This window comes from Netta rufina (genome assembly GCF_964035555.1).
Source record: "Netta rufina genome assembly, chromosome: 19".
In the NCBI taxonomy this organism is placed as follows: domain Eukaryota; kingdom Metazoa; phylum Chordata; class Aves; order Anseriformes; family Anatidae; genus Netta; species Netta rufina.
The window spans coordinates 92244-106464 of record NC_140143.1 but is presented as its reverse complement, the minus strand read 5'-3'; the positions used below and the strand labels follow the sequence as shown (position 1 = coordinate 106464).

General features: G+C 40.4%; 1 protein-coding gene across 1 annotated transcript in view; it reads right to left on the bottom strand.

Annotated features, from left to right (window-relative positions):
• Positions 1–13837, bottom strand: part of FASN (fatty acid synthase) — a gene marked incomplete at its 5' end in the record, with an annotated part of 40076 nt that extends 26239 nt beyond the window's left edge. Inside the window, 13 exons of the mRNA XM_084298244.1 lie at positions 1240–1443; positions 1737–1871; positions 2263–2357; positions 3520–3709; positions 4908–5095; positions 5449–5908; positions 8660–8794; positions 9044–9159; positions 9806–9928; positions 10375–10575; positions 11308–11481; positions 12774–12926; positions 13711–13837. Coding sequence (XP_084154370.1) covers positions 1240–1443; positions 1737–1871; positions 2263–2357; positions 3520–3709; positions 4908–5095; positions 5449–5908; positions 8660–8794; positions 9044–9159; positions 9806–9928; positions 10375–10575; positions 11308–11481; positions 12774–12926; positions 13711–13837 — 2301 coding nt within the window. The remainder of the gene's footprint in view (positions 1–1239; positions 1444–1736; positions 1872–2262; positions 2358–3519; positions 3710–4907; positions 5096–5448; positions 5909–8659; positions 8795–9043; positions 9160–9805; positions 9929–10374; positions 10576–11307; positions 11482–12773; positions 12927–13710) is intronic.
• Between the last annotated feature and the right edge of the window lie 384 nt (positions 13838–14221).

Genomic DNA, 14221 nt, shown 5'->3' with positions numbered 1-14221 from the left:
GGAATAATAGTGTTCTGAAATAGATGATAGAAGACATTTTGTGTATGCCTGGTATTATAGATATCCAAGTCTTTTTTTGGAAGCTGATGAAAACATTTGATGCCATACAAATTTGCATTTAATCACCTCATTAGCATCCTCTCAAATAATGTAGATATGCGAAGCAACGTTTTGCTTCAGTATAATGATACTCAAATTCCCTGGAAGGTAGGGGAACACAAAAGAGAGACTACACTTCAGGAATCCAAAGGCACATTCTGGCTTTTTACTTTGATCACACAGGACAAAGTTACCCGGCAGAGGCTGGGGGGAAAACCTCCCCAAATCCCATTCATTAAAGATGGTTAATGCTTGGACATTCTGTTTTTTATAAGTTCCATTGTAAGTGCTGTCTATTTTCAGCTCACATTGAGGGTGGGAAGAAAGGATAGGAGGAATGAACACCACATAATTCAAAACCCCACAAAATAATGAAGAATACCTAAAAGCATGCATCTTAATATTAGTATAAAGGTATTTTTGAGAGTAATAACTCAGATCTTACTTCTCTGAAAAATTAACATGATGTAGACATACTTAATATCTGTAAGAGATGCAACACTGCATATTATATTATTTTAGACAGTCATGTTAGTGTGGCATTGTGTTTTCTTCTTTTCTCCTTGAATTTCTACGGCTATGTAAGTTTGATTATACAAGTCCGCAAATGAAGTGAGAGAGAACAGTATCAACTGAACTAGCTTTTAAAAACTGAAAAGGAGAATACGGGAGAAAGAAACACCACTACCAACTACAACTTTGCAATACAAGAACATGAAACTACAGATGGCAATAACAGATTTTCCACAGAAAAGCCCTGTTAGTCCTGAAATTCTCCTCCCTGCCCTGCTTTATACACATGTGCCCTATTAGGTCCAAACAATTTTCTTACTCACTGCAGTTTGGAGAGCTACCTATCAGCTATCTGAAATGCAAGACAATGAATAAAGGCCACAACATGAATGCATGGCTAAGGAAGTTGTAGTATGTTGGGATTTTTATTAATTTATTTAAAAAAATAAATAAATTCTTAAAACTGGGAGAGAATTGAAAGTACTCGAGTAAGATACTATTCTCAGAATGGGAAGGAAAAAATGAAAAAACAAAAAAGCACTATTCCCTAATCTTCAGACATTCAATTCCTTTCCTGCAGGAACATTTTGAGATATACTACCACATTGACACAATCAAATAGAATACCTGTAAAAGAGCATGTGGAGCAATCTCCACTACAACAGCATTCTCTGGAATATGCTTCAGGCCTTCATGGAACAGCACGGGACTCACTAGGTTGTTCACATAATACTCTGCAGAGGAATTCCTAGCCAGATCACTTTGCCACTGAGATTCAGGGATAGATGTACTGATCCACCGTGCTGAACGAGGTTTAGGGTGTGGAATGACCTGCAGACCGGCAATGAAGAGGGACAGGAGGAAGAGTTACAGGTCATAGATGACAGCAAGACAGGCAAAAGCAAGCAGCCCTTGCCCCCTTTTTTGTGGGACCTTTTCCTCATCTTGACTGCTGAGGTCACCATTCTGCTTAATGTGATAGGACTTCAAAACTTACAGATGTCTACACACTCTTTAAGAGACTTCCCCTCTTAAAGGATAGAACCCTCTTAGCTTAACATCACTGATGCTCAAAGCCAGGTGCCCCACCAAAACTCAAGCACACCATAATTCAGTAACATTACCTTTCTCAAAGCACTTAGCAGCGCTGGCGCAATAGATGCCATATAATAGGAATGAAATGCAACTCCAGCACTGCGGACCTCCTTTGCGAACACACCATCCTTTTTCAGTTTGGCTACAAACTCATTCACGGAGTCCTGAGGAGAGGAATAAAAGAGAACTAAAACTAACAGCTCACAATATATTTGGGAAATGTTTGAAGCACTGTACTATCTCCATGCCCTTTATCACTTGCCACTTAAGGGGCACCATATCAGTGATGAGATTATTGTCGTTCTCAGTATTATCATTCATCACTCATTATACCCATGGCTATAAGAATATTCAGCATAAGAAATCTGTCATTACTAGCTTACACTTCCTCTCAGAGAACTTTTGAGTGTTTGAACTCATAAAGAACACCATGTCCCCTCCCACTGGGAGGGGTGCTTTTCTTTTCAAGCAGCTTAGCTTCACATTTTCTTCAAACTAGAACTTCACAGGTTCCAGTCACAGATCTGGCATGCACCATGTTAATTCTTTCCTTACCAGAGGCCCCGAAACAGTGACAGTATCTTCAGAGTTGTGGCAGGCTGGTACCACATTTGGAGGGCAGCGCTGCTTACATTCCTCCCATGTCAGACCTGCAGGAGGAAGAGTTCAGGACAACATGTTTTGAGAAGTAAGCCTTGTGATGAAAGGCAATCCTCCCCACTAAGCATGTAATCACTGCACTGAATTCAGCATTTTACAAAACTGTAACGGATTCCTAGAAAGATCACATACATCCCCCCTCTGCCCAAAAGTGATTCTGCAAAATCAAAGGATGTTTATCTTATGGCTTTAACGCTTTATTTGTCACTGTGATATTGAGCACATATTACATGGATACAAGTCACAGTAAAAGCTTGAACTCAAAATCAGATTATGAAAAACATTATATGCATCACTCTAAGCTAAATTCTGTGATAAGGTGTCACATTTAATATTAAGCAGAAAAAGAGCTCAATTAGGTAGATAGTACTTTATAGCATTGGTTAAAATAAGAAGCGTAGGTTTATAATATGAGACCCAGTCATCAAACTCATTGCATTAGACCTGCAACAGCTTTTCTCTGAAGTGTTTCACCATTTTTAATCAACCACTACGTCTAGTCATATGAAACAGGAAAACAATCATGCTATCAATAGTCATGTTATTTTTAAACATATAAATTAGCATGAAGCCACTGAAGACAAACTGCAGGGTTCAAAGCTCAAAACTTCACCCAGTTGTGAACAAAACTTATAATTGACAGAAACGCTGAGTAGTGCTGGACCGGGAAAAAGCTCCTTCCTGAGTACCAGCAGGCACAAGCATGTGCTAGTGGCACTAAGTTCTGTGAGCCAACTGCCCATTACATACCAGTGACTTCATGTCTCATTCTTGCAGACTTCAGAAATACTGCTTTTTGAAAAGAGTAAAGAGAAAAAACACTGTGCCTTATATTTTTCACTTCTCTTTTCAAGGTAATTACTGGGACTCTGTCATTTGTCACCTGTCAATAAATCTCTGTATTTCCACTTAGTTTTGGAATGATGACCAAAACTCTTATGTATTACAGGTCAGATATTACTACCATTGTATCAACTTCAATATTTTATAACCTGTTCTTCATCAGAAGAAAAAAAGAGGCAACAGTAGCCAAACTTTTACAGAACTGATTGCTATCACAAACACATTTCAGAGCCCAGTTTTATGTTAATGCCATACAGCAGAGATCAGATGCACTTTCCTCTATCACTCTTTTGCTAAGCATATACCTACCAACAGCAGCCATTCCTCCTGGGGGCAATTTGGCCTCTTTAACACATCGCCCTCGCCAATAAGCAGCAAGAATGGCTTCTTCATGACTTAAGGAATTATCTGCATAGCCACAAGCTACTTCTCCCACTGAGTGGCCCAAAATCCCATCAGGTTGCAGACCTGCAGCCTTCAGCATATCAATTTGGGCAATCTGCAAGGAAAGGCAGAATTAATGATTCCATACCAGAATAAGCAGGTGTAAGGATTCAAAGGCACATAAGAGTGCTGGGTGCATTTCAAGATTATTTTTTTGTACAGACTTTCTTCTTGCCCTTTTTTTTTTAAAAACACACACACACACACACAAAAATAACAGCAGCTTCAGCCTCATTTCAAAGCATGTCAAGAATCATCATGTCTCCAGTATTGTTTGTGCTTCTCCACTGTGCAGCTTTACCCTAGGACATTATCTCCAACAACAGGAGGTTACCAAGAGCTTGACATGAGCCAGCAGTCTGTGCTTGCAGCCTAGAAGGCCATCTGTGCCATGGGCTGCATCAAAAGAGGCATAATCAGGAGGTGATTGTCCCCCTCTACTCTGCCCTCATGAGGCCTCACCTGGAGTACTGCATCTTTGTGTATCAAGCACAAGAAAGATGCAGACCTGTTAAAGTGAGTCCAGAGAAGGGCTACAAAAATGATCAGAGGGCTGGAGCACCTCTCCTATGAAGAAAGGCTGAAAGAGCTGGGGATGTTCAGCCTGGAGAAGAGAGGGCTCCAGGGAGACCTTGTTGTGGCCTTTCAATACTTAAAGGAATCTTATAAAAAGGATGGAGAGGGACTCTTTACTCGGGTAGATAATGATAGGACAAGGAATGATATAATGATAGGAAGTTGTGGATGTCCTGTCTGTGGAGGTATTCAAGGCCAGGTTGGGTGTGGCCTTCGCCAACCTGATCTAGTGGGTGGCATCCCTGCCTATGGCAAGGGGGTTGGAACTAGATGATCTTTAAGACAGCTTCCAACCCAAGCTAATCTATGATTCTAAGAGTGTCTGTATAAAGCAAGAGCCAAGTCCAGCTTTCCAGATCACTTTAAAAGCTCTGCTTCTAGTTTTTTTTAATACACAACAAATCCTGCTTTGACACTCTTCCAGAATTAAAGAGACTCCATTTAACATCATTTCGTTCTTTTTCAGAACAAATTTTAGAAGGCATTCTATAGAACTTTGTTTCTTGGCAGAAACATTTACATAAAACTTCATATGTTCCTTAGTATCTTAGAGAAACTACCCCACATTACATGCACAGATACACACACACAGAGATCAGTTTACATCAACATTCCTCCAAGCATCTTGCAAAGGGCTGGGCCCAAAACTAACCAAAATCTATCTAACTGCAACTAACCTGAACAGCAGCTACTCCAACAAATGCATTGACAGTCTCATCAAAAGTATTGTCATCTGCTTGCAGAAGCAGGTCTGAGACCTTCAGTCCTGTGTTCTTCAAAGCCTCATCTGAGCGCATTATAGACTGGCGAAACACATCCAATTTCATAAGACTCAGGCCCATACCTTTCCACTGGGTTCCCATGCCTGCAAGGTAAGCAAGAAAACGTGCTTTTGTAATGCTCTATAATAGAAGTGCACATCATATGCTTGCTTTGGAAGTGAAAGAATCCTATCTAAGGACAAATCACCGCACATTCCTAACACCCTCTAAATTACGCACTGCTTTTTTGTTCTCTGGACTTTGCTGTCAATAAAAGATAGCTAAATTGGAAGCATTAGATAAAACACAGAAAACATGATTCTCCTACACATACCATGGGTCTGCATAACAGTTCCTCATTCTGGAGAGTGGAAAAAACTTTAGTGTACAAGATCCAACTATTCAAGCTTCATTTCTATTGAAGAATGCAGAAGCCTGGACGCTGCTGTGGACCTACCTGAGCAGATGTACCAGAGTGGTCTACCAGATGCCTGAACTTGCTGAACCTCTCCGATGTCACTCTCAGTGCCAAGTAGGGTGTAGCCCCTGTAGGGCATGAGGGATACAGGAATTGCAGAGATATCAGTGAGCAGGCGTAAAAATGGACCGCATCCTCTATGTTTTTTGCTCTCTTGAATTAGTATTTCTACAGCTTCCTGTGTTCTGCCACAAACTTGAACCAGTCTTGGCAAGTTACAAGTCTCTGGAGGCTGATGTTTCTTCTCATTTGGCTTCAGAATGACATGAACGTTAGAACCTCCAAAGCCAAAAGAATTGATGCTGACTAAGCCACCTTTTGTTGGTGTTGGTTCACAAACCACTTTTAAGGAGCCATTAAGTAAAGCAGGAATATCTGGATTTGGGTCACTGAAATGAAGATTTGGGGCCCACAGCCCGTGTTCCAGAGAGAGAACGACCTGGAAGACAGAACATAGTATTATGTGCTCCATATTTTCTTATTTTTATTTATTTTGTTTAAACTATATTTTGTTTTATTTATTTTTATTACTATAAATGACTATGTAAGCATACACAAAAGCAGCTCCTCTTATTTTTGTATAAAGGGACCCTTCACAGACTAACATTATCAATGTGGTAGAGGCAGTACGTACTTCACTTAGGCAAGTTTTAAGGCCATGTAGAAAGTAAGTGGTTAAGGTTAAGGGTGGTAGTTTTAAGTTTAGCTTCCAGACCCTTTCTAACTGTAAAGCCATGCAATCTTGCTGGAAAAGCAACCTGGCAACTAAAGATATCACATCTTTTTTCTCCTCTTTCAGCTATTCTTTCTTCATCACACTCCATCTTTCCCCATTCAGGTGACCACACATACTATTCTTTATTACAATAAATGCTCCCATTTCTGCCTTTACCACAAAAGAGACACACTGAACCACTGGTGAAAGGATTTTCATGCTGCTTTCTATCCATTTGATGTCTTCTTCACCCAGAAAAGCAGCAGATGGATCAGAACTGGCAGAGCCAGCACAGAAAACAGCACAAGACTTACAATAAAAAGCAAGAACTACCTTTTTCAATAACAACACTACAAACAGTCCGTAACACCAAGGCCATAATCATTTGTGACAAAAGTCCAGCAAACCAAACACCATAAGGTCAGTAGCAGATACTGCATGTCCCGTGTGTTTGGCAATTCCTTCATCACCACAGAATTGTCACATAAACAGATCGTGGTTGGGAAACAGTTCTTCCAAGCTGACCATCAGACATGGCAAACTATCCAGGAAAACAACCATAAACGTACAGTTTCATCTCCAGTTAGCATGTTATAAAGCCACAGTGACAAAAGACTTTTCATGAATGCTATTCCTACACCTACAGTACTACTTACTTTGAACATGCTGTTGCTTTATAAAACATACATATTTGTCCTCTAAGCCTTCCATGGCTTCTACATAAGTTTGAGAATGCAGTACAATGCGTGTACAGCACAGCCAACAAGAAATTTGTCTTTTCAACTACTCAGCCTAATTGTTGTACAGCAAAGTGCAGATGAGTAATCCCTCCCTCACCAGAACTCAAGTAAAGTGGCCTTGGCAAACCCTAGTATTCTTTCTTATTCTTTTTTCCATAATAAACATTTCCTTTTTTTACATGTGACATCTCACATGTAAAAGCATTTTATGGAATGCCAAAATAAAATGTTAACAGAAACTGCATACTTCCTGAAACAGTTACTGTCTTAGAAAAGGATGACCTTGGTGTAGTTTCTGGTTTGGCCTCAAGAATGCAAGATCTGTCATTCTTATTAAAATTCCAAATATTAAAATGTCAATTGCTGCCCAACTTTCAAAGAACCGAGAACAGAGACAGAACTTCCAACACCAAACCAGACATAGCTTCAGGTGCTCTCAAACATGCCAGATCTGGGAACAAGACCTAATACAACTTAATAGAAGCACAACAAAAAGACATTCTAACACGTGAAAGGTGCTACGGGCTCTTGCCTACAGCTGTAAATTCTGATACAAAGTTAAGTGAAAAAAGTGATGGAAAAGTGAGAAAATACGATGTCACAGAAGTCTTCAAAAAAGAAACTGTGGTCCCTATTTTTGCAATTCTGCATTCTCTAAGAAACACAAACAGGGAAACAGTTACCTCAAAGCTTTGATCCTCTCCTGACAGTTCAGTCCTCACGGAAGAACTGTACTAAGCAAATTGCTCATAACATACAACACATTAAGGATGGAGAGGTTCATTTTAATGAATCAAGTCATCATTCCTACTATTGAAAAAGGTGGCAGTCCAGGTGATAGAGGTTCTAAAAAAAGGTTAAACTTTCCTCTACAGAGAGACAGATATTGCAGTTTCCACTCTTTATTTGCAGACAAGGCTATTCACAGAAAGCTTTACATACTCAGATCATAATAATTATTTTAAAGAGCCTAAAATCGTAGCAGTGATAGTATACTTGAATTCAGTTTGCATGTCTATAAGGCTGTCAGTAATAGGCTTACAACCAAGCATGAACCATAGCTAGCTCTTTGCTAAGCAGTTTAGCAGCCAGGGCTGGGAGATGATTGTCTGCCTACAGCAGTAATTAGTAGGCCAGTTGCTAAGACAACCAGTTATTCAAGCTGGTAGCCTCGTCCCAAATAAATCACCTGGCTTCTCACCAACACAAGACAGACTGGGAAGAGAAATACATCCTTGACAAACAGCTCAAAGGATCAGCTACTCGTCTGGTACAGAAACTGCTTCTTACCTTTGGTCATTCAAACTACTCCAATACCTCTCTATTTGTACCTCCCCTGAACCCAATGACCTACAGAGTTCTGTTAGAAGTTCCAGTGTAAGAATAATCAATAAGGTGACCTCAAACCCCTTATTCTGAGCAGAGTTACATTCCTGTAGAATTGAGTGGTATGTGTGAATTATAATGTTTGAGCTTGCGTGCACGTGTGAGTACACATGGCAGAGGGTCACCTGGGCACTCATGTACAGCTTGCAGAATAGCCACCTTAGCTTTTAAAAGCATTTGCAGGTGAAACAAGCAGTAGGCAGTAAGGAATCACCTGACTTATCAATACCGGTGTGGATTTTATTCTGGATCAGTGCAAATTTTCTTTAAAACAAACAAACAAACAAACACAGCCAATACTAGTCCCTCCCTCACCCCCATGCCTTTTCTCTCACAAACCACGTGTTACCTTGGCTAATGCAGCAAGTCCAGAGGCAGGCTCTGGATGACCCATGTTTGACTTGGTTGATCCAATCAACAATGGCTCTCTCTCACGTTGGCAGAAGACATCTGCAATGCCATTTACTTCCTGTGGATCTCCAACCTAGAAGGAAAGTAATCAGAATGGCTAGTAGCCAATACTTCCAAAACACACCACAAAAGAAAATGAAAGGTTAACATATTTGGGTAAAATACAAAAGCAGTGAAGCAGTATATATTCCATAAACTGGTAGAAGACAGAAATACAATTCCTTTACCTTTATTTTGAAAGAACAAAGAATAATTTGATGCAAAAGTGTGGCAAGTGGTGCAAGGGAAGAAAATACCCCAAAACCAAAGAGGTCATACTGACCTTGGTGCCTGTTCCATGAGTTTCAACAAACTCTATGTCTCCAGGCTTGATACCACATTCTCTGTGCAGAGAACTGACCAACTGCCGCTGCATGTCTCCAGATGGGAATGTCACACCTAGAATCAAAATTGCCATCAATTTCTCTCTCTCAATAAATGCTTCCTGTTCCGCTTTGAGCACTCTTTCAACTGATTGGGGCTACCAGGACAAAAAGAAAGCTATCTTTTCAGGGTTTATACTTATGTCCTTTGTACCAAACACAGCAAGCCTATCAGGCTCTTAGAAATTAGTGCAGAGGAACCAGAAATGGAACTAAACGAATGATTAGAGTACTGTGGGAAGATACTGGTTAACACTGTATGTATAGATCAAGCAAAACATATAAAACTTGGCATCTCCATGAGTGGGAAAAATAGGACAGGAGCAGGAAAAGAGATTTCCAGTAACAACATGTATGTTTCTACTATCTGTGCAAAAGTTACTCCAATATATATAAAGTATATCCCAAGAAGCCTAAACTAGCAACAGGACACTCCTGATACTCTGTATAATAACAATCACCACTTGTCTCCTTTCATTCCTTTACAAAACAGGGGCCTGAACATTGTGTTACCAAAGTTGAAAAAGAAAAAAAAAAAAGTACAATGAAAAACCCTCACACACCTAAAGAACAGGAACCCCGCAATAATCTTTCTCTGATAACAAAGACTCTAGAAAGAACTGTTCTGCAGGTATCTCACTTTTCAGAAGCTCAAGGCCCACCTTGCTCTTTAAAGCCATCAGTGTTACTCCCAGCATTAACTATTGTGGCATAGATGCGTTTAGCCATGGATTTCTTGGTCAAAAGAACGACGACAACAGCTTCAGAGCGACAATATCCATTTCCTGAGAATAGAGACAGAACAAGTCATTAATCTATTCTGCTTTGAATAAAGTAGCAAAAGCACCACACACTAAGGTTATCTCATTCCTGAGCTATTGCTTAAAACGGATTGCTTTGGAGTACAATATGTACATTTGTTTAGAAAAGAATGTCCTAGAAAGGCTCACTGCTCATCACAAATGATGAAAGAAACTTTACATCAAGAGACAGTTATTTCCTTTCCCCACTGGCACAGAAACGAAGCATACAATTTATTTTCCACAGGTAATTTTCTAGGTCTAATGGAGCTATGCAACACAGATAAATTCCAGGGTATGTCCCAAGCAGCGCACCTAAGAACAAGGACAAGACCAGCTATGTCCACTGTTACCAGAGCAGATTCTGCGTCACAGATTCAGCAATAAGTTCATCTTGTACAACAAGACAATTTTTCATGCTAATGCCTTACCTGAAGCATCGAAAACTTTGCAGGCACCATCAGGACTAAGCATACCCAGCTTCATGAACTGCACAGAAGTGTTGGGCTTCAGCAGAAGGTTGACCCCTCCTACCACGGCTGCACTGCACTGTCCATTACGAATTGCCTTATAAGCATTTTCTAGAGCCATGAGACTGGAGGAGCAGGCTGTGTCAATAGTTAAGCTTGGTCCTTAGGGAACAGAAAGGGAAAACAAAACAAAACAAACAAAAAAACTTTTTTACTGTTAATTTTTCTCAAGTTACTCTCCAAAGACTATAGGATGGTTACTACAAAATGCATTTAAAAGATACGAACAGTTGCTTCAGAACATTACAGGCAATCCTGATACACTGGGAGACAAGAATCACCACCTCTGCCTGCTTGCCAGTAACAGGGGATGAGAAAGGAGGAAAAAAATTGCCAACAGTTAAGCTTTAAGGGTGCACTTTAAAATTTCACCCCTATCTCCATCAAAAAGTATCACAACCAGGTAACATCTCCCCATTTTCAACAATGATATCACTCCCACTTCCTGGTGCTACCCTTACCATGGTCCCTGCTGTCTACTGCTCTTCAAGGCAATTCCCATCATGCCTTTAATCATACCAGTCCTGTACCACTCCTACTTCTTTCAGAGTTACCCGTTCCAGTTAGTTTTTCTCCTGGCATCATTATCTTTCATACGAATGCCAGCTATGCCCATTTTCAACAACTGAAGTACAAAGCCTCGTAATGAGTCTTAACACAGAGTTACAACACGGTTTTTGCTTCTCACATGCCTCTTTACAACAGCTGCATTCTACTTTCTCATCCCCAAAGAGTCAATACCTGATATCCATCCCACTTCTTTAGAGCAACCATGGTACAACCATGCTGAAATTGCAATTACTGATCAGCACTGACAGGTCTGAGGACACTTACCTTTAAAATCATAGAAGTAAGAAATCCTGTTGGCGAACATAGCACGCTGGCAGCCAGTCATACTGTATCCCAAAAGCTGTTCTGGATCTTGGCTAAAGGCTTCAGCAGCTTCTGACCCACTTGCACCAACCCATACACCCGTGTCTGTGCCACGAAGGGTAGCTGGATTAATGCCTATGGGAATATTGGAAAGCAGATTACAGCAAACAAACTCACTATGAGGGGAAAACTGGTAAGGTATCAGGTACAGATGGTACCAGTTCACAAAATACAATTTCTTACTGTCCATTTCTGGCAGACCTGCAGCCCACATAGTTACTTTTCTACCCGTTTCAATCGCAGGCCTTCTGCAGAGCTCCTGTTTATTCGACCTGTTTATTACAACAGAGTCACAATCACGCCCTAAGACAGCTTTTTTGACTTAGATGGGTATTGATAGAGTCTTGTGTAGAAGTGTACAACTATTAAAGTTATAAATGCTGATCAGATAAGCTAACAGCAGGTTTCCAATGCAGAGAAAAGAAGCAGACAAAGGGATAAAAGTGCAACACATGGAATGTCATGTGAGCACTTGACTATCCATTCTTATGCAAAGCCTAGATCTGGAGTATGAGGAAGAAAAGAAAAAAATATTTGGCACAAAAGCCAATAAGCTAGCACAAGAAACAACTCTCCTCCAAAAAACTGCATGGCAATCTCAACTTGTAACAATCTGCTGTTTCTTCTCTGTGCTGCAGGAGTCCTGAAGACAAGCAGACTATTCATATTCAAGCCTTAAGACTGAGGCTCAGCAATTGTTAATCTGTCAGAACTAGCGAGCTGGTTACAACTTTTTCCATGTGCTCCTTATGTTCAGACATGAAACTCATTAATATGAAGAATTATTTTTTTGGCTCTGTGGGCAAGTACCTAAAAAGCTCTCGACACTGGCAGTGATGGAGAAAGGAGGCTTCTCTTTCTGAAAGCACACTCCCTGGGCAAACTTCCTATGGTAGCAGCTCTAAGGCCACAAGTTTTCCTTGGATCTTGCCAATAGACAGGAATACAGCAGGTCATCTGTCATTCTTTTAGACCATGGATGAGAATTCTCATGGAGTCATCTTCCCTTTGCACTACAATTATCCCCTGGGCCTTTAACAAAGGCATCTGTTATGGAACTTCACAGTAGAGCAGTAGTGTAGGGACACCAACATACAAAAGCTCTAGTACTGTTGACTGTTTAAATGTTTCCGTAGTATTGGTTCCACTGTATCAGACCAGTAGAGACTTTCTGGCAGTCAGTGTGTAGATTTCCTAATTCAAGTTCCAGAACAAAGCAATTTTCTCTAACCCTCATACCAGTTCTTCCGTCTCCTCTCTACTGTGAGCTTTCTTGTTAGTGATCTCATCACACAGGTGCATGTCTACACGTGCTGCACAAAAACGATACACCACAATTCTCCCTTTTCAGTCATTCACCTGCTTACCTCCATCCAAAATAGCTTCATAAGAAACTTCCAACAGCAACCGAAGCTGAGGATCCATTGTATGAGCTTGTTTGGGGTGGACCCCAAAAAAGGAGGCATCAAACTTGCTTATGTCCTTGAGCTTTCCATTTCTCTTGGGCAGCCCATACATTCCTGAGAAGAAAAAATCAACACCATATCACAGATTACATCAGTTTTGAAGCAGCTACTAGATGAGACAAAGTACAGAATGATCACAGCTGATTCTTGATTACAAGTGAAACCTTATTTTTCCCCTGCAGTATCCAGAGCGCTACACAAACACCTATCCACTCATCCCTCTAAATCTTATTTGGAAATTAAAACACCGTATTAACAAAAACAACTGTGATTTTTAAGACTGTTCTGGAAATGGCAGCAAAAGGCATCTATGTAGTTATAAGCATTTGTGCTTTGGAAAGTTGTGCCAAGCACACAAACTCTGAATCGTTGGTTCCAGTCAGAAGAAAAACAAAAACTACTTTTCACCTTTGCAATTCACTAGCCTGGATTGGATAGACATGGGCCAAAAATTTCAGAAGGATAATCAAACAGAAAAGAACATTCTAGAAAGCTACAAATCATGGGACTGGAGTCCCTCTGCTACTTCGGAACCCAGAAAAATAACAGAGCAGTTTTATTTCCACAACTACCAGGATTCACAGTACTTAGCTGCTCTATCATAAGTGTGCTTTTCCCTGGAAGATACATATTATTTGTTAGCTACTACTGTGCAGGACATGACCATAAAATGCATTACTTAAGACCTCTGTAGAAGTCTTCTGTTCCTGAATTTCTTGATGATGTATCAGAAGTGAATTCAAAAACTCTGATTTTGCATCTGATAAATCTTTTCCTTTTGTAGGATAATTCCTCTGAAAAGCTCAGAGCTCCAAAAGGAGAGGCAATAAGCACTCACCTGGTTTCCACCTCCGATCATCCTCTGTGACCATATCAACTCCATTAAGTAGGTTCTCCCAAAACTCTTGCAAGTTCTCAGATTCTGGCAGCTTTCCTGCTATGCCTGCAATCACCACGTCCTCCATCTCCTAACTTCTCCCTGTTGCTGAGATCCAAGAAAGCAGTAAGACTAGTAAGGTTTCACACAGAGGAGAATATATGCATCTCTTGCCTTCCTGACATGTTGTGACAACTGTATTTGTATGAGAAACACCCACACAGAAAAAGCCCATGGAGTCTTTACTACAAAAAGATATCCCAACTAATCAAATAGACTGTATGATTTGTGGGGACAATGGGGACGAGAAAACCGATGCTGAGGCAGTGCCAGGCTTTGAAAACCACCAGTTTCTATATGACAGCTAGAAAATGAACAGGTCTCTCTCTACCAAAGGCAATGCCTCTTTTTAAAGTCAGCAGAGAAGAAAGATTAACATGCTGGAGCAGAAGTGGGTGGAGAAATTATGAAA